The 20302-nt window shown below is 50.4% G+C and overlaps 1 protein-coding gene across 1 annotated transcript; it reads left to right on the forward strand.

The window, feature by feature from the left end:
* Window positions 1-520: 520 nt before the first annotated feature.
* Window positions 521-6125, forward strand: SLC48A1 (solute carrier family 48 member 1). The gene is made up of 2 exons (XM_034792369.1): window positions 521-692; window positions 2654-6125. The coding sequence occupies exons 1-2, from the start codon at window positions 560-562 to the stop codon at window positions 2788-2790; spliced, it is 270 nt and encodes an 89-aa protein (XP_034648260.1). The 5' UTR covers window positions 521-559; the 3' UTR covers window positions 2791-6125.
* The last annotated feature ends 14177 nt before the right edge of the window (window positions 6126-20302 follow it).

Genomic DNA, 20302 nt, shown 5'->3' on the forward strand with positions numbered 1-20302 from the left:
ATGTAAAAAGAGTTAATAACACCATCTAATCTCTTGAGTGTAGTGGCAATAATCATTAATATTTGATGCACTGAACTGCTTATTAAGTATCCGTACTGTGGTGAGAGAACCGTAAAAATGCCCGGGAGGAAATTAATCTTTCTATTCAGGGCAGGGTTTGAACCAGTGTGTGTTATATAAGGCCTGGGGTCATACATTGAATGTGGAGGATAAAAAGTTACCTATTTAGTTATCTATCTGAATAACTACCTATTCTTGAATGAGGCTGGTTCCTGTGGAAAAAATAGTGTGAGATCCTGTAATTGAACTGTTTCATAATACATACACATAAGGGGGCTGAATTAGGCTTGCGTGGCCAACCTTAATTCTAGCATTTCCTTAAATTTGGAGCGCTTGACTTCGAAGCCTTAATGTTCTTTTAATGTAGTCTTTGGATGTAATTAGCTGTATGTTTGTTTATAGACACCTTTCTGTGTTGCTGTGTGATTCGTTATACTGATTCCCCTTGCTGTCTAATTGAGCAGGTGTTCTGGCGCTCTGGGCCCTAATCACGCATGTGATGTATGTGCAGGATTACTGGAGGACCTGGTTAAAAGGGCTGAGGTTCTTCCTCTTCATCGGGATCCTCTTCTCTGCTCTCTCCGTGGTGGGATTTTGCACATTCCTTGTTCTGGCCATCACCAAGCACCAGTGTAAGTATATTGTACCAAGAGTGATCATGGGGAGGTCATCAGGAAGGCTGGAATTAATGGGCTTGTAGAAGGGAGAACAGGCACAAATTAGTGACTTGCCCAAGATATTGAAATTACTTCTAAGCACCTGTCTATTCAGCCTTCGTAAATCAGTTTGGATTGGAATTTTGCCACATAAGCCTACAAGTCCCTAAACTCTTTGCATCAGGGTTTGTTACGATGCTATAAAATATTGAACAATAAGCCAAAGAGGAAGGGTCAGTATTGTTGGACTAACTTTTTGTCACCCCCAGGTGATTCATTAACACCATGTTGGCTGGATGGAACTCACTTTTAAAAAACTGTTCACATTTGTGATATTTATGGCTAGACAGCCACCCAAACAATCCCATCTACCAAGAATTGCCAGGGTTCACTGGGAACAGAGCCTCTTAACTGCCCTTCGTTTAGATCCAAACGGAGTTCTTCTGCAGAGATTTGAAGATCTTCTTTCATTGTGACCGTTTCTAACACTTCAGTAGAATATGTTAATTGTGCCCAGTTAGTCAATTCCCACCACAGCAAGATGTGGGCTTGGGGCAGGGGAGCAGTGAGAGTTACTGTGACTGATAGTGTGGCTTTGGGGCTCCTAGGTGTTACTGCTCTAGAAACAACACTATGCAATTTGCATGCTTTAGTCTGGACTGCACAGCGCTTTCCTGTGGCAGAGATGGAGAGACCATTTGCCTACAATACAGGACCGCTGAAGATCTAAGTGTGTGTGAAAGCCTTGTGCTGAACCACCTCTGAGAGGCATGGAGCACTGCGTTCCTAGGCAATGGCACTTACCATCTCTAGTGCCCCATTTTACGCTAGCTGTTTTCTGATGAATAACCAAAAATGCTTCTTTCCTTTCCATCTCCGTGAGCTCTGCACAATATGGGCAGTTGATACATAAGCATATACCAGTAGTGTAAGATCTTTCAAACCATGCAGGTTTTTCAGACTCAATCATTAGATGCATGATCATCCCAGTTTGCTTTAAGTGACATGGAATAAGCTCCAAGCAAGAGTGTTGTAGGGCTCCTTGAGTGAGGCTGGGTCTTCTCTGAAGACTGGGAGTGTAGAGAAGTAACAGCATTCTCTCGTTCCTCCAGTTAGCATGCCTCTCTCATGCTGTCCTGCTCTGCAAATGCTTACAGCACTTATGCTATCAGCTATTCCACTGCATGCAGTCCTGTGCTCCCTTCAGTGTCCCTTCCTGCCACTAGCAGGGAAACATCCTCCTTGCTATGTGTGTGGGATTCATCTCTTCTCCTCAGAACCCCCAAATCAGCCGAGTTCCTAGAAAACAGTGGTCTTTTCAAATGGAAAATGGACCGTTGTGTGGAAGCACGTTCCGTCGTGTAACCACAGCTCTCTACTCTCGGACCCACTTAGCCGTAGTATCGAGCCGGCTGTTGGGTTGGTAGCTGTATGATTGGTGTTTTGCTGCAATCGCTGGTTACACACCTGGAGGATCCTTAATGGGAGGAAGGGAATGGCTTCACAGAGTGAAGAAGGGTCACTGTCCCCCTTGGTCAGAATAGCATTGTGCGTGGATCTCCCTTGGCGATGGCACGAGTATCCTTTCCATTTGCTTGGCACTGGATTCGGGTTGCGCCTCCAGGACCCACTGCTCTTAGAACTACAGAACCCTAAGCAGAACTGGTGCAGTTCAGAGGCACCAGTGCACACAGCACAGCTCGCAAACCTCGGTTACTCCTGGAGACAGGAGCACAAGTCTTCTGTCGAACGGGAGCTTGGAGAGAGGTTCTTCCTGGGACAGTCTTTTACGGTGCATGTGTTGGTGTTGGTCCTGCTTTGAGCAGGGGGTTGGACTAGATGACCTCCTGAGGTCTCTTCCAACTCTATTCTTCTGTGATTCTATGTGGAAATCTAAAGGGGGATTTTAAATATAACCGGCTTCTTTTCTTTCCTAGCCCTGACTGACCCCAGCAGCTACTACCTGTCGTGTGTCTGGAGTTTCATCTCCCTGAAATGGGCCTTCCTGCTCAGCTTATACTCACACCGGTACAGGAATGAGTTTGCAGACATCAGCATCCTCAGTGACTTCTGAAGCTTGGACTCAATTCTGTCGGAAGCTGCTAATGTTTGACTGGGCTTTGGATGCCCTGCACTGGAAGGAGGCTGCGAAGAGGCAGAGAGCAGGAGTAGCCCAGCTCCGCAGGACTTGTCTGTCTGCAGTAGGGGTTTCCCCTAATTGCTTTTATTCAACCTCTTAATTTGGCTAATTATGTCAATCTAGTGTTTTTGTTACCCTCCGGGGCGTCCATGTGCCTGGCAAGGAGTCAAGAAGTTCCATGCACTCGCATGCAGCAGGCCTCAATTTGCTATCTGCATTGCTCTGCTGTTGTCGTAGACCAGTGACTTTCAAATTAGCCTGTGGATGCAGCACCTGGTTAAGAATTGGGCATCTTTCTCTTAGCCAATGACTCACCAGCCTGCTCGTGGGGGTGCCCGGGGTTGCTTAGCAGAGGACCATGCCCTGTGAAGGGAGGTCTTTATTTTCACAGGGTGATTTGAGCATGGGGGGGTGCATGTTGTTTCCCAGCTCTGGGGAGGACAAACCCATCGATAGCTCCACACCAGCCCCCCAAACCTTCAGCATTTCATTGTGCTGCTTCCTGTAAACAGTTGGGCCAAGAATAAGGCATGGTGCTGGCTCCACCCTGCTGTTTAGAGCACATGCACCCCCTTGTGCAGGCCAGAAACAAGAAGTCAGCAATGCAGTGTCAGTTGTCTCAAACAGAGGTCACTTATGGGGGAGTCGGGGGGGGGGGGGGGGATCCAGTGCTGGAGAGAATCAACGCTAGCTGAGCGTTGCACCCTGTTACATTGTGCTGCCTGTTAACCCAGGATCGTTCTCAAAGGAAACTATTTTATTACAGCACTTAAGAGTGAGAGATGTAGCAAGTGGCATCTGACGTGTGGGTAGTGGGTGCCCTGGGCAAGGGGCTGGGCTGTTTGCGTCTCAGAAGGGTCGTGAACGTGTGTGATTCATTGGTTTAAAGCCGTCTGTACATTTGGAGGGCATTGTGTGTGCTTCTGTTCCTGTAGTGATTCTTGTTCTGTTCCACTGCAAACCTACTGCTGACCTACCACTATGGACCATTAGTGCTGAGCGGCTCCAAGTAGCACAGGGGGAGAAAGCAAGAGCTCAGCACATCTGTGCGTCCTGCAAAGGCCAGACCCGCCGTAGATTGCTGGCTGCCGCTCGGTGGAGGCGGCTTCTTCCTGCTTGGAGCCTGGTGTAGGGCACATACGTCACCAGCAGTTTGCCTGGGTTGCTAAAGTTCTACAAACGTATGCTCTTGAGCATAAGAGGGGCTCCCACTCACCTACGGCCGGATGAAATTGCTGATGGCAAGTGGGTTGCAGGAGCACAGCAGAGGGGGCCAGGTGACGAAGCTACCCTGGCTTTTCTCCATGTTTGAAAAATACATCGGAATGTACCCAGTAGGCAGCCTGAGCAGATCTCCACGGCAAGTCTCACCAGCATAATACACTGATTCGGTGCCCCATGGTAGGTCTGAACTTCACGGGACCCACTATGGGAGAAGTCACACTGAGTGCTCCTCCCCCTCTGCTCCGGGGAGGCCCTAGCACTGAGATTTTGCTGTGTCCGCTCTTCTCTCGTACACTGATCACTTGGACGCTCTGAGTAGGTTTAATGATCTTTCACCCTTGTGTTTGGTCCTGGTTAATATTCACCCTGGGAAACTTCAAACTGCAGGCTGCTGCTTTCTTTCCTGCGGTTGCTCATGCCCACACTTCCGTTCAGGGCGGCTCTCGGGAGGATTTGCTGGAGGTGTCTCATCGGCAAGGGGCAGTTGGCATTTCCTTTTTAATAAATTCAAATAGCAGTTGTGTGTGATTGTTTCTTTTGTGCAGGTGGGTGGGGGCAGAGGCACTAGGAACTCCAGATTGAGAGGGGTCAGGCAATGGGGCTGGTGGAACTGGACTGCTCCAGTACATGTGCATGGTCACAGGTCCAGTTGTAAAGTCACTTCTGTATATATACTACTGAAAGTCTCCTGAAACATAGGGTCAAAGAGATCTCCTAGGCAGTTCATAGAATGGGAAGCACAGAGGAAACTGCATAGGGTGCAGTGACTAGGCGGTGAAGTAGGTGTGCTGGGGCCTTACCTGTTTGTGTTGTGAGGCCTCTGTGTCTTAAAGCAGAGTGGGTTCTTTGTGCTGACGTCTGTGCAGTTGTCCACTGGGGAGTAGCTTGTGGTGTCCAATGTAGTCTCTCTGTAGCTGCATTCTCTCACCTCTACATGCCTAACTCAGCAGAAATTTCCAGAAAGTTTTTTGTGCCTCCTCAACCACACCCCATGCTGTCCTGTGCTTGGTTTGGAAGATCAGTAGTTTGAGCACATGGCTGGGTTTAATTATTTTTGTTAAAGGGATTTTCAGTCTTTGAGATTCATTAAATATAAACATCCTTCTGTTTGTGGGGCAGAGACCCTGACGACTGAGAGCCGCCCCAGAGCAGCTTCCAGGGAAAAGCAAGGAGTGAAGGCTCAGACTGCAGCCAACACCTCCCAGGGCAGCAAATGCTGGTGAGACAGGGCCACTAGAAATCCTCCGAGACAGGCAGGAATCTCTGTGCTGAGCAGAGACTGCAGCTCTGAAATACCCATTATAGAGATTAATAGCTAGGCTCAGAATTACTGAAACGCCCCCTAGAGGTGATGTTGGCAGAAGGCAATGTGAGACTCCTAACTGGGTGAAATGGATGTCCCTGCCCTCATGAGCAAATCTGTGACAAGGCAGGAAGGAGACTGCCTGTGGATTAGACATCATAATTTCAGTGTTTTAAGCTGTGGTAGTTTTAATCCCCCACCTAATAGCTCACATTGTCCCCGTTCCTGGGAGGGGATCCTGAACAGTAAGCGCTGCTGACCTCAAACTCAGAGGTTCATCTTGACCCTAATGTTATTCTAAATATGGAACTGTGTCTCCATTCGCTTACTGAATTACCTGGTGTAGACGGACTCCTCTCTCAGGTTTATACCCAAAAGGTCCACAGCAGCTCACCCTGGAGGTTGGGGGGGGGGCTTTTTTTGATTGACAGTAACTTTGCTTACAAACAACCCACTTAATCAACCCCCGTCTTCTCTCCACCTCGTTTGCTCTAGAATTTGTACTCGTGTCACAGCTTTTTAAAAGATCGTGTATGTAAATATCTAATATATTTTTACATTGTATTCATGCTTTGTTTGCACGCTCAGTAAGGATTGGGTCATGTAGCAGGAGTGTAATTCATGGGGTGGGGTTCACTTCCCTGTATCCCAGTGTGTGTCTGATGTTGTATTAACCACACTGTGTAATTTGTATGTGACACCATCGTAAGAGCAGAAATACAGTATTCTCTTTCTCACCAAACCAGAGCGTCCGGCGTGATTACCTGTCCTGTAGGAGCAAAGCTCTTCCCGGTTGCCACAGCATGTTTGCAGAAATCATTTTTAAAAACTGGTTTAAAATGATTTTTGAACACAGTGGAAACTAGCGTGGAGGGGCCTGGGACTAGAAACAGAGAACTTGTTAACCTGCACTCAGCTGCCATCACTCCCCGGTCGCAGCAGCCTTAATATCCAGGCCTGCATTGTGCACTGTCTTCTGTGAAAACACCAATTCTCCAGGGCCCCCCCCTCAAAACACTTGCGCCGCTGCTCTAACAGCAACCCCCTCCCTAGGTTTCAGAGCCTGAGCTCCAGCCACCGGTTCCACTTCAAAGCGCTGGCACAAGCCCGGCTAAGCCATGTCTGCCAAGCTGGGCTGGCGGGCTTGCTCCAAAATGCTGCGTGGACATACCCCGAGGGACGTGTCAGCTGTTTGAGGAGGGTGTGAGACAAATTGCATTGAGCAGGGGTGAGGGTAAGCTGCCCATGTGTGATTCACACCCTCCACCCGTGAGGCTGCGTTGCCATGCCTGTTAGTTCAGGGCTGGGCCACTGCTTTGGGGTGTGCGTGTTCGGCTGCTACCGTTTCCTCAGCCCGTAGCCCAGTCTCTAAAACCTCAGCGAACAGCACATCAGTTTCAGCACTGTCCCCAACAGCAGTAATGCTGCATGCACCCCAGGCTTAACCTGCCCCGCCCCCAAGTGCCCACTGAGCAAAGGTGCAGCGTGCCCTGACCCTGGTATACCAAGGGGAGGGTATCCCAGCATCAAGGATCCCTCACCTCAGACATGTTGCCTGTGGCCCCCTTCCATTTAAATTAAAGGAGCTGTAGAGCTTTTATCTCTTGTTATAACTGCAGCTTTGCATGGGGAAGGGACCATCGTGGTTAAGAAAGTAACAAACCAGGCTGGGCCAATTTGTTGCTTCCGCTGGAGGAGGGGAATGCTGGCTTCCGCTCGACTGTCACTGCTACCCCTCTATACAGCCTGGCAGTCAACCTACTGTCTGCAAAATCCAAAACACAGCAAGCCATTCACCTCTCTTCACGGAACGTATGAATCCACCCCACGCTCCCAGAGCCTTTGAGAGCGTGACAAATCCACTGCCACAAAGTGTCCCTCTTTGGAAAGAAACCCACAATAGTGCCCTCTGGATGCTCAGCTGGGAGCAGTGCAGCCACTGTTGCTTTCTTCGACAAGGCCTCATGGCAGTAGTGCATGATCTCCTAGGAGAGACTCCTGCAATATTGCACACACTGCACCACTACCCCCTGGAACTCTAGGCAGCAGAAAGGCCTCGCGGCAAAGAGCTCAGCAGGTTTCCTAAAGGATGAGGCGCTTAACTAGCTCATGAGACCGTCCAGTTATGTTAGACAGGATGAAATGTGTAAGAGAAGCGGCTTCAGGCTGTTAGCGGAGTGCTGTCTGCCATTGGCTTGGTGCTGTAAGATGGTCTAGGGGGAGGTTACAGCTTTCTGTGCAACACCAAATGCTGACCTCTTGGAGACACCACTGGGCTAAATAGTCCCTGCTCTGATCCTGGCTTTCTGGGACCTGAAACTGCCCCAAGCCCCTTTTATCCCCTTCTAGGCCCTTTACCCTCTCATCAGCTTGGCCAGAACCTCCTGCCAGCCTTTTGTAACCCATGTCTGTGGCTCCTAATAGCCTGGGCCGTTCTTGTTTCTAGTTTCCCGTGAGCATCATTACCCTTGCACTGAGAGGTGCCCGGGGAAAAACGGGCGCAGCTCGTGGGCATTTCCTCTGCAAGCTCCCCCCATCTCTATCCTCCCCAGTTCAATTCATGCACCTCTCGAATGATCTTAGATCTCCTTGCTATTCTGTTCCTGCCCCACTGGCACCTTGAAAGCCTGACAGTCTTGGTCTTCCTATAGGGACAACTCTGTTGATGCATCTCAATCCTGACCCACAGCTCCCTGCTATCCCAGCCCTGGGCTGCCCCAGTTCTGCTGATATCCCTCAATCCTGACCCACAACCCCCCTGCGTTCCCTATGCACGCACAGCCCCCTCAGTCCTGGCGGGTTGCATAGCCTCCTATCCCAATGCTGACAGTACTTTACAGCTTCACCAGTATTTGTGTTGAATTCCCTTTGTTTGTTCGTGACAGCCCCTTTGAAATTTAGGTTGGGTCAGGTTTTCACTTAAAATGGGAATTCACTGTTTTTGTTTTACGGGAAGAATCTTCCCTCAATTTAGAGCAAATAATCTGTGAGTAAAGAGTGAATTTTCAACTAAATCTATTACTTAGCACAGAGATGTAGTAGAGGGGCACAAACTCCCCCTAATACGGGTAGGGGGCCAGAGTGGGAATGCAGGGGTGGGTCCTCTGTATGAGGAGCCAGGTGAGTTAGTGACAGCAGGTGGAGGTCTTGGGTGTCAGCGATAAGAGGGGAGGGGGGACAATCAGGGTGTCAGCGATGGGGGAGAGAGGGGTGGGTGCTCCATGTGGAGAGTGGAGAATAGTGGCGGGTCAGGGATGAGCTAGTATTAATGGGGTATTTTAACTTCCCTGATATCCGTTGGAAGACCATTACAGCAAAGTGTAATCTGTCCTGCAAGTTCTTAGCATGTGTAGGGGACAACTTTCTGATTCAGAAACTTGAGGCAACAACGAGGGGGTCATCCATTTTGGATTTGGTGTTGACCACCAGGGACGAATTAGTTGAGAACCTGAAGCTGGTCAGGAGCTTGAGAGGAAGTGATCACGATCTGAGAGAATTCAAGATCCTAAGGAAAGGAGGACATGAGAACAGCAAACCAAGGACATGACTTCAGAAAGGCAGCTTTCAACCAACCCAGAGCAATAGTAGGCAAGGTCCCCTAGAAAGACCGATTAAGGAAAGGAGTCGAAGGGGGCTGGCAGTTCCTATAAGATGTAACACAGAGGCTCAGCATCACGCTATTCTGACACAGAGGAAAGAGAAGAGCCACAAGGATCTTTTTAGTGATCTAAAACAGGAGCTGATAGGAACACAGAGCTGCTCAATGCCTATTTTGTTTCAGTCTTCTCACAAAAAATAGCATGTGACCTGACGACTAGCCAAGTTACCATAGATGATAAAGGGGAAGGGAGGTGGATCACGTCAGAGATCTTCTGACTAATTTGAATGAAGTCAAATCAGCAGGGCCCGATGCTATTCGGCCGACGGTCCTGAAGGAATTAACTGAAGAAATCTCAGAACTACTGCCAATAATATTTGCAAACTCATGGAGGACAGGAGCGGTCCCGGAAGACTGGAGAAGGGTTAATGTAGTTAAAAATGGGGAAAAGGAAGAGGTGGGGAACTTTAGACCACTCAGCCTGACCTCGATACCTGGGACGCTACTAGAGCAATGTATAAAACGTTCAGTTTGCGAATACCTGGAGGATGAAGGGGTGATCACTAGCAGCCAGCATGGATTTACCAAGAACAAATCATGCCAAACCAGCTTGATTTCCTTCTTGACAGGGTAACTGGTTTGGTGGCTAGGTGGAATGCGGTGGACATAATATATGTAGCATAGGTGCCAACTTTTCCCGGCGCCGGTGGGTGCTCGCACCCCCCCCGGCCCCACCCTGACTCCACCCTTTCCCCGCCCCTGCCCTGCCCCCATTCCAACTCCTTCCCCAAAGTCCCCACCCTATCCCTGCCCCTATTGGATCCCGTCCCCAAATCCCCACCCTGGCCCCGCCTCTTCCCCGAGTGCACCACGTTCCCCCTCTTCCCCCATCCCTCCCAGCGCTTGCCGCACGAAACAACTGTTTCATGGCACAAGCACTGGGGGCTAGGGGGAAAAGCGGGTACGCAGCACGCTCAGGGGAGGAGGCGGAGGTGAGCTGAGGCGGGGGGCGCGGCAGGAAGCTGCTGGTGGGTGCAGAGCCAATTTTTCCCTGTGGGTCCTCCAGCCCCAGAGCACCCACAGAATCGGCGCCTATGCTATGTAGACTTTAGCGAGGCTTTTGACACAGTCTCACTTAACATTCTGATAAGTAAGCTGGAGAAATACGGGCTTGGTGGAACTACCATTAAGTGGATACAGCACTGGTTAAACAACTGCAAACAAAGAGAAGCTATTAATGGAATGATGTCAGATTGGAGGGAGGTCTCAAGTGGGGTCAACTGGGGTCTGTTTTGGGTCCAGTGTTGTGTAACATCTTTATTAATGACCTGGATGTAGGAATAGAGAGCATACTGATCAAATTTGCAGCTGATACAAGGCTGGGGGGGAGGGAAGGTTTGCCAATACTTAGGAGGATAGAGCTAAAATTCAGAGGGATCTTGATAAATTGGAGAACAGGGCTATAGACGACAAAATGAAATGTATCAAAGACGTGACGGGTTGGATCACAGAAACCCCCTTGGGAGCTGCCAGACTTTGCACATCGGGTGGCAGCTCCCAAGGGGGTTTCTGTGATCCAACCCGTCACAAGACAAATGTAAGATGCTACACTTAGGGAAAAAAAAACCGATGCACAAATACAGAATGGGGGATAACTGGCTTGGCAGTAGCACTGCCGAGAAGGATCAGGGAGTAGCGGTGGATCACAACCTCAACGTGAATCAGCAATCCGATGCTGTTTGAAAAAAAACCAAATGCAATTTTAGGTTTCATGAACAGAGGAATAGCATGCAAGTCACGGGAGGTGAGAGGGCCGCTCTATTCAGCGCTGGTTAGCCTCAGCTGGAGTACTGTGTCCAATTTTGGTCACCAATGTACAGAAAGGATGTAGAGAAATTGGAAAGGATCCAGAGGTGAGCGACAAAGATGATCAAAGGGCGGGAATGCCAGCGTATGAGCAAAGGCTGAAAGAACTGGGTATATTTAGTTTGGAAAAGAGGAGTGAGACCGGAGTCTTAGTGGGGAGCAGCTGTGGTCACTCAATTAGGGTGAACTGCAAAGAATGGGCAAACAATCCCCAAAAAGCTGATGGATATTCCAATACTTAGATTCACCAAACCAGCACAAAACAGCTTCTTTATTACCTGGGAGAATAACATGAGGGGGAAAGGAGTCCAGGAGAGCTGGCTGTATATTAAAGAAGCCTTATTGAGGTTGCAGGAACAAACCATCCTGATGTGTAGAAAGAATAGTAAATATGGCAGGCGACCAGCTTGGCTTAACAGTGAAATCCTTGCTGATCTTAAACACAAAAAAGAAGCTTACAAGAAGTGGAAGATTGGACAAATGACTGGGGAGGAGTATAAAAATATTGCTCAGGCGTGCAGGAGTGAAATCAGGAAGGCCAAATCACACTTGGAGTTGCAGTTAGCAAGAGATGTTAAGAGTAACAAGAAGGGTTTCTTCAGGTATGTTAGCAACAAGAAGAAAGTCAAGGAAAGTGTGGGCCCCTTACTGAATGAGGGAGACAACCTAGTGACAGAGGATGTGAAAAAAGCTAATGTACTCAATGCTTTTTTTGCCTCTGTCTTCACGAACAAGGTCAGCTCCCAGACTGCTGGACTGGGCAGCACAGTATGGGGAGAAGGTGACCAGCCCTCTGTGGAGAAAGAAGTGGTTCAGGACTATTTAGAAAAGCTGGATGAGCACAAATCCATGGGGCCGGATGCGCTGCATCCGAGGGTGCTAAAGGAGTTGACGGATGTGATTGCAGAGCCATTGGCCATTATCTTTGAAAACTCATGGCGATCGGGGGAGGTCCCGGATGACTGGAAAAAGGCTAATGTAGTGCCCATCTTTAAAAAAGGGAAGGAGGAGGATCCGGGGAACTACAGGCCAGTCAGCCTCACCTCAGTCCCTGGAAAAATCATGGAGCAGGTCCTCAAGAAATCAATTCTGAAGCTCTTAGAGGAGAGAAAAGTTATCAGGAACTGTCAGCATAGATTCACCAAGGGCAAGTCATGCCTGACTAACCTAATTGCCTTCTATGACGAGATAACTGGCTCTGTGGATGAGGGGAAAGCAGTGGACGTGTTATTCCTTGACTTTAGCAAAGCTTTTGATACCGTCTCCCACAGTATTCTTGCCAGCAAGTTAAAGAAGTATGAGCTGGATGAATGGACCGTAAGGTGGATAGAAAGCTGGCTAGATCGTCAGGCTCAACAGGTAGTGATCAGTGGGGAGCCAGCTGTGGTCACTCAATTAGGCTCCATGTCTAGTTGGCAGCCAGTTTCAAGCGGAGTGCCCCAAGGGTCGGTCCTGGGTCCGGTTTTGTTCAGTATCTTCATTAATGTTCTGGAGGATGGCGTGGATTGCACCCTCAGCAAGTTTGCAGATGACACTAAACTGGGAGGAGTGGTAGATATGCTGGAGGATAGCGATAGAATACAAAGGGACCTAGATAAATTAGGGGATTGGGCCAAAAGAAATCTGATGAGGTTCAACAAGGACAAGTGCAGAGTCCTGCACTTAGGACAGAAGAATCCCATGCACTGCTACAGACTAGGGACCGAATGGCTAGGCAGCAGTTCTGCAGAAAAGGACCTATGGGTTACAGTGGACGAGAAGCTGGATATGAGTCAACAGTGTGCCCTTGTTGCCAAGAAGGCTAACGGCATTCTGGGCTGTATAAGTAGGGGCATTGCCAGCAGATTGTGGGACGTAGGTGAGGCCTCATCTGGAGTACTGTGTCCAGTTTTGGGCCCCACAAGAAGGATGTGGAAAAATTGGAAAGAGTCCAGTGGAGGGAAACAAAAATGATTAGGGGGCTGATGACCTGACATGACTTATGAGGAGAGGCTGAGGGAACTGGGATTGTTTAGTCTGCAGAAGAGAAGAATGAGGGGGGATTTGATAGCTGCTTTCAACTACCTGAAAGGGGGTTCCAAACAGGATGGATCTAGACTGTTCTCAGTGGTACCAGATGACAGAACAAGGAATAATGGTCTCAAGTTTCAGTGGGGGAGGTTTACGTTGGATATTAGGAAAAACTTTTTCACTAGGAGGGTGGTGAAGCACTAGAATGGGTTACCTAGGGAGGTGGTGGAATCTCCTTCCTTAGAGGTTTTTGAGGTCAGGCTTGACAAAGCCCTGGCTGGGATGATTTAGTTGGGAATTGGTCCTGCTTTGAGCAGGGGGTTGGACTAGATGACCTCCTGAGGTCCCTTCCATATTCTGTGATCCTAGTATTACCTTACTGATTACTCAGAAGTTTAAACAACACAGTTCCTTTAAAGTGATCCAGCCTCAGGCCTCCATCCAGGTACCCACATCAAATATGATGAAAATTTCTGTAGATCTTATTTCATCATATAAAAGAAAAGGTTCTACCAATCCTAAGGGATCAGACACATTACCTCCCAGGTTAATGAATGTTTCAGATTTTACCCAAGTATACGCTACTGCCAATTCTTATTAACTTATTAAAAAAGAAAAGAGAGAGAGTATGGTTAAAAGATCAATATACATACTGACATGAGATCAATTCATTGAGGTTCAGATTCATAGCAGAGATGGCGAGCTTTGTAGTTGCAAAAAGTTCTTTCAGAAATAGTTCATAGGTCAGTGCTCTTCATTATTTTGAAGTGGGAGCCACTTTGGCAAAAAACCTTCAATGTGAGAGCCACATGGGGTTGGGCTGAGGGATTTGGAGTGTGGGAAATGGTCCAGGGTAGGGCAGAGGGTGGGGTGCAGTAGTGAGGGCTCTGGCTGGGGGTGAGGGCTCTAGGGTGGAGCTGGAGGTGAGGGGTTTGGGGTACAGGAGGTGGCTCAGGGCTGGGGCAGAGGGTTGGGGTGGGGGGGTGAGGGCTCTGTCTGGGGGTGCGGGCTCTGCAGTGGGGTCAAGGATGAGGAGTTTGGGGTGCAGGCAGGCTGCCCTAGGGCTGAAGCCAGAGGACTCCCCCTAGCCCTCTCCCTGCCAGCAGGCCGCACGGGAGCTCCGGGGAAAGGGGCGCTCTCTCCTCCCTGCCAGCAGCAGGGAGCTCTGGGCCGGGGGAGAGGCCCACAGCAGCCCTGTAAGGCCCGACTTGCTCCCCTCCCCAGTTCCTGCCCATCCCCTACCTCTCTCCTCTCCAAGTCCCTGCTGCGTGGCTATTTATAGCCTGCTGCTTAGAGGGAACTTAGGGAGTTGCACTTAGGGTCGATGGGAGCTGCCATTGGCTCGCAGGCCTTGAAATGAAGAACACTGTCATAGGTTATAGTCCAATGTCCAAATTTCATATTTGGGGCATACCAGCATAACTGGGACCTCAGTCTTGTGACTCAAACTTCTCCTGATGAAGCCTAAGCAGATCTGAGATGACCGAATCAGGACCTAACGATCTTTTACACAATTTCATGTCCTCTTTGACAAGTTGGGATTTCCTCGGGGAACAAAAGGGAATTAGGATGACTTTGAAGAAGGTCCTTAGCTATACAAATTAACACAAGGCCATTTGCTTTTTCCTCCACCATTCGCAGTACGTTTCAAAGAGAGATGAATACCAAGATATCCCGTGTTTAAAATTCATTTAAATGATATCAGAATACAGCATAGACAGGGACTGTCGATTACATTGTCGACCCTACTCCTACATATGTAAATACACAAAAACACAAACATTATCTCCCCCCCTGTCTTTTGAGGGGTATTTATTTTGCAGGATGTTTAACCCTTTCTAGCCATGTGTCACAAGGAGATGAAGGGGGGATATGATAGCAGTCTTGAAAGACTGCCCTAGAAAAGATGGCGAAAAGTTGTTCTCTCTTGCCACAGAGAGCAGGAGAGGCGATGGGCTCAAACGATAGCATAGCAGATTTAGATTAACGCTCAGGAAAAGCGTCCCAACTTAGAACGTAGGCTAATGGAACAGACTGCCTAGGGAGGTTGTGGAAGCTTCTTCACTGGAGGTTTTCAAAAGAAGGCTGGAAAGCCATCTGTCTGGGATGGTTTAGACACAACAAATCCTGCATCTTGGCAGGGGGTTAGACTAGATGTCTCTTGCGGTCCCTTTGATTCTATGATAGGAGGGAAATGGGGCGGGTGCTCTGCATGCAGAGAGGGGGACCGTTGGGGTGTCAGGGACAGGAGGGGGAGCTTGGAAATAGCTCTGGGTACACCTCAGCAGTGTGTGCTCATTCTAGGAAAGTGCAGCAACGTCAATAGCATTCCTCAGTGACGTCTCAATACCGGACATTGGCGGGGCTGCTATATGGGCATTGAGGCGGTGATGGTTTGTATCGCATCTTCCAGAACGGATGCAAGTTTTGATAGGGTGGGGCTGCAATTCTGAGCCCCACCTCCTGGGGGCGGGGGATACTGCTTGTGAGTCACCTCAGGGGAATACGTGGCTGTGTATTCTTACTGTTAAGTGGTCAGGCAGTATTTGTCAAATGTGGCCACCAGGGCAGGGCCGGTGCAAGGATATTTTGCGCCCTGGGCGAAACTTCTACCTTGTGCCCCCCCTCCATCCCCATGGAGCATCGCTTATTATAAACTTTCAAAAATGAATACAGTGGAGTCACATCTTATGCGGGGGTTAGGTTCTAAGGTCAGCGCGTAAGAGGAAAATCGTGTATAGTGAAAATTACCATAAAGTACAGTAGCCACCAGTATACACTGTATACAATACAACAGGGGTCCTCAACCTATGGCACGCGTGCCACCTTTGGCATGCGAGCCAATTTTTTTTTAATGGCAAGCTGTGGGTCCCGGCCGCCGCTGAGCCCGCTGGCGGTCTGGGGTTCCATCCGCTGGCTCCTGCCAGCCGGGGTCCCAGCCGCCGGCCCTGCTCAGCCTCCTGCCGGCCTGGGTGAACGGAACCCCAGGCCGGCACCGGGCTGAGCGGGGCCAGTAGCCGGGATCCCAGTTGCCAGGAACCGGTGAACGGAACCCCAGGCCGGCAGCGGGCTGAGCGGGGCCAGTAGCCGGGATCCCAGCTGCCAGGAACCGGTGGACGGAACCCCAGGCCGGCAGCGGGCTAAGCGGCGGCCGGGACCCGCAGCCTGCCATTAAAAACAAATTGGCTCGTGTGCCACCTTTGGCACGTGTGCCGTAAGTTGAGGACCCCTGTTCTAGTGTATACTGTGTGTACTGTACTTTATGGTAATTTTCACTCCACACGATTTTCCTCTTACGCGCTGACCTTAGATCCTAACCCCCACGTAAGATGTGACTCCACTGTAGTGTAAAAAAAAACTGGGGGGCACCGCTTTTTGGCGCTCCCGAATCTTGGCGCCCTAGGCGGCCACCTAGTGGTTACACCGGCCCTGCACCAGGGGCTTTTCTTATGGCCTCAGCCTCCGGGCTGTGATGGGGGGAGAGGGGGCAAAGTAGTGGCCCCTCCCGCTCCTTGGTGCTCCTAGATGAACTGCCTTGGTGTTGGTTGCTGTGGCCGCCAGCAGGGTTTGGGCCCTGCCCCCTCTGGAGACACCTGAGGCACGATGCTGGAGGAGCAGGCAGCGGTGAGTTCCCCACCTTCCCTGGGGCGATGGGGCTCAGGCTTTGCACGTCAGCTCTGGCTACATGGCTTCTGGCTCCTTCCCTGGGCCGCATCCTCTGGCCGCAGGGCTTCGGGCTATGGCCGTGGGGCTTCAGGCTCCAGCCCCCCGCTGCCTCCCCACCCACCCCCATCACCCTTGGCCCCTGTTGCCTCCCCCAACCCTCCATCCAGGGCTTAATTTGTCCCCGGTTTGCCCGGGCTGAATAAGTCTGCTGTGAAAAGTGATACTTGTATGTTTGTTAATGGCACATTTCACAACAGACTTGCTAGCGAACAATAAATAAATTACAATGATCTGGCTGTGTCTATGTGCATATTTATTTGGTTTTCCTGAAGCTAATTAAGTATTTTAGGAAAAAGTTTGAGAGCGGCCGCACTCTGAGGGCATCAAAAAATTTATCCCGAGAACCCCTATGCCACAACCACCCTCCATCCCCTTGTCCTGGAGACTGCTGCCTGGGCGTTCAGTGCGACCAGGGCAGCGTCACGTCATAGAGCCAGAGGAGGGGCTCTGAGCGCTGCCGCAACGGGTACTGCTTGGCACAATTCTCCAGTTCTGGGGACTGGGCACACACCCACCGACATGGCATACACCCTGCAGCACATCTCAAAGAACCACAGTTCCAGTAAGTAACCATTTCTCCCCTGCTCTGCCGCAGCTCCGCGCGCAGCCTCGGGAAGTCACTTAGGTGCCCCAAATCCCTCTGCACCTACATGTTTGCTGTAAAAGCTCCCTAGGAGCCTAATTTTGTGTGCACAAGGCCTCACTCTGGGTATCTGGAGGCCTAGCTCACACCTGTCCCCCAAAGTGCTCCTCAAGCCAGGGGAAGGTAAGTGCTGTGCTGCCTATCTTGTCGGCAGTGCCTGCTCAGATACACAGTCTCAAAGCACACCTAACAGCTAGCGGGAGGAGGCACAGGCCCGCCTTTGGGCCAGCAGTTAGGGCAATCCCCCAGGGCGTGGGAGACCCCAGTTCTACTGCCACCTCGGCCTGCTGAGAACGGATTTGAGCAGGGCTTCCCCACCTCTCAGCCGAGTGCCTAGCTACTGGGCTAGGGGACGTTCTGAGGGGATTCTCAATCTGTCTTGTTGAAGCTGTTTCATTTTGTGTGAATAATTAAATGTGCATCAGGCCAGAGAGAGCAGGAGAATGACCATGGTGGAGGGGTAAATCGAACCAGGGGAGTGATGTAATCCCCGGCCTAAAGGGTATAAAGAAGGCCACCGCCTCCTCCCCCAACCCCATTTTGTATGGCGTTAGGTGTGCACGGCCTCGGTTCCTGCAGGGGGCAGCTCAGGTGCCTAAGTCCCTGAGCAGGCTGGGGCCGAGCGCACACCGCTCCTGTCAGCATCTCCCCCCCACCCGGCTGCTTTAGGCGGCTCCCTGCCAACACACTGCCGAGTGTGGGTCCCATTCTGAGGCGCTCGTGTTCCCCAGGCCTCCTACAGGCAGGCTGTGGATTCCACGGGGCGGGAGGCGACCTCACAGTGGTTAGCTAAGCGCCTTTGTGTAGCTGGCCTTAGGCTCACTGCTGGTCCTCTGTTTCCCAGCTGTGTGGGGGAAGAGCACTGCCCCAGCTCCCGGAAAGGGGGGAGAGGATAATGATAAAGTTTGTGAGGTTCACACACTACAATGAACCTCAGGTAGATAAAATATATATTGCCTGCAAAAGGACAGCCGCAGCTCACGGCCTCAGGCTATTTTCTCTCTGTGAGAATTAAATGAAAGAGGAGGTGTTTTTTAAAGAAAACTGGACAACTTGTACTGAGATCATGGACAGGACTAATGACCCCTCCCCTGGGGACCAGCAGGTCATGACCTCCTGACTGCTGGGATGAGTCTCAGCAGTACCTGTTACTCCAATATGGAGCAGCCCCCCCAAAAGGGTCAGAAACACTTATGCTTTCCCAATGGGTTACACAACTATTTGCAGTGTAATGTAATGCTGGGAATCAGGACTCCTGGGTTCTATTCTAGGGTGATCAGACGTCCCGATATTTAGGTGTTTGTCCCGATTTTTCGCTCCGCCAGCAGCAATTGGCCTTCTTTTTTTTGCTCCGCTGGTGGACTCCCCCTCTCCCCATGTGACCCGATATTTTCTTCCTCTCATTGGGTCACCCTATTCTATTCCCAGCTCTGGGAGGAGACAGGGTGGGGTCTACTGGGATAGCGCAGGGCGCGGGGACTGGGAATCAGGACTCCTGGGTTTTGTTTTGAGCTCTGGGAGCGAAGTAGGGTCTAATGATTAGAGTTGGGCGGGGGCTGAGAGTCAGGAATCCTTGAGTTTTCTCCTGGCTGTGTGAAGGCAATGATGGTCTAGTGGTTTAAGCAGCGACTACAGACAATGCATGGACAGATTGTTGGGTGTGTGAATGCACCTTGGGCCCTGTGATAATACAGACCAAGGGTGCAATCCTGGCTCCTCTAAAGTAAAGAGCCTGAACAATTTTTATTATTCCAAACCTTTTGCAAAAATTTAATTGAAAATATTTGTTTTAGAATTTTTTTTATTTTCATTTATTTAGTTTTGGTTTGTCAGGATTTTCAGGGTGTGGGTGTGTGGGGCAGGCGTATGGAGCATGCACAGGGTGGTGTGCAGGAGTGGGTGTGGGGCAGGCATGGCTTATATTGTGCTGTGTGCAGTGCATATCCTGATCTGGTGGAGGCAGATGGAAGTTGTTCCCTGGACAATGCAGAGTCTGTCAGTCAGTGGAACATGCTGGCTGGGTGCCGGGGGAATTTCAGAGACGGCCCCTGACTTCACAGTTCCCTGTGCTGGGGACATCTCCCTTACCCAGCTTGGAGCCCTTTATAACAAAGGTTTTGTTAATGGAATATAAAGAAAGCAAAAACTGCGGGAGGCTGGAACTGCTGCCTTGGTTCTGGAGCAAATCGAGAGCTGTGTCTGAGAAGTGGTAAAATAGGAACATCTGTGGGTGGGAACCCAGGGCTGAGTTTACATTCACATTGTGCATGCACCTGCTCCTTTGATTGGCCCCTCTCTGAGGCCTTGTCTGCACTTAAAACATTGCACCTGCGCCACTGCCGTGTTTCAGAGAAGACACGACCTACACCCATGGGAGAGCTTCTCCTGAGGGCCTAGCTACTCCACTTCCCCAAGAGGCAGTAGCAAGGTTGACAGGAGAATTCTCCTGTTGACCCAGTGCTATCTGCACTGGGGGTTAGGCAGGTTTAACTGCATTGTTCAGGTGGGTAGATTTTTCACTCCTCTGAGCAACGTAGTTATACTGACCTAATTTCCTAGTACAGACCAGGCCTCAGTGTTTTACATGATCCCTATGTTGCATTAGGGGAAACTGAGGCACAGTGCCCCACAGGGACTTGCCCCAGATCTCACAGGAAGGTGGCACAGGGAATTTGAAACCTGGCAGTTGTAGAGTCCGGAGAAGGACCTGACTCTCCCAAATCCTCCAAGCGCCTGATGCAGCCTCCAAATAAAACAAATACCTGGGGCAGAAATGGTTCCTACGTGTGACAAGGCTCAGAAGCCTGGGTGAGCGCGTCACCCCTGTGCCAAAGGCCATCACAGCCTGCGCCCCACTTACAGCCCCCATAACCTTGGGGGATGGGGCCTCTCCCCAGCCTAGACTTGGCTCCAAATTAGGGTTACCATATTTTGTGCCTCCAAATGGAGGACACTCCACGGCCCACGGCCCCGCCCCCAGCCCCACCCACACCCCGCCCCCGCCCCAAAGTCTCCGCCCCCTCCCCTGCTTCCCGCGAATATTTGATTCGCGGGAAGCCTGAAGCAGGTAAGGGGG

Source organism: Trachemys scripta, chromosome 16, assembly GCF_013100865.1.
Source record: "Trachemys scripta elegans isolate TJP31775 chromosome 16, CAS_Tse_1.0, whole genome shotgun sequence".
NCBI classification, from domain to species: domain Eukaryota; kingdom Metazoa; phylum Chordata; order Testudines; family Emydidae; genus Trachemys; species Trachemys scripta.

What these genes read in the sequence shown, in the direction of transcription:
- SLC48A1 (XM_034792369.1), top strand. Translation starts at nt 560, where the DNA reads ATGTATGTGCAGGATTACTGGAGGACCTGGTTAAAAGGGCTGAGGTTC. An exon ending in GGCCATCACCAAGCACCAGT is followed by an intron (nt 693 to 2,653) that starts GTAAGTATATTG and finishes TTTCTTTCCTAG; the next exon opens with CCCTGACTGACCCCAGCAGC.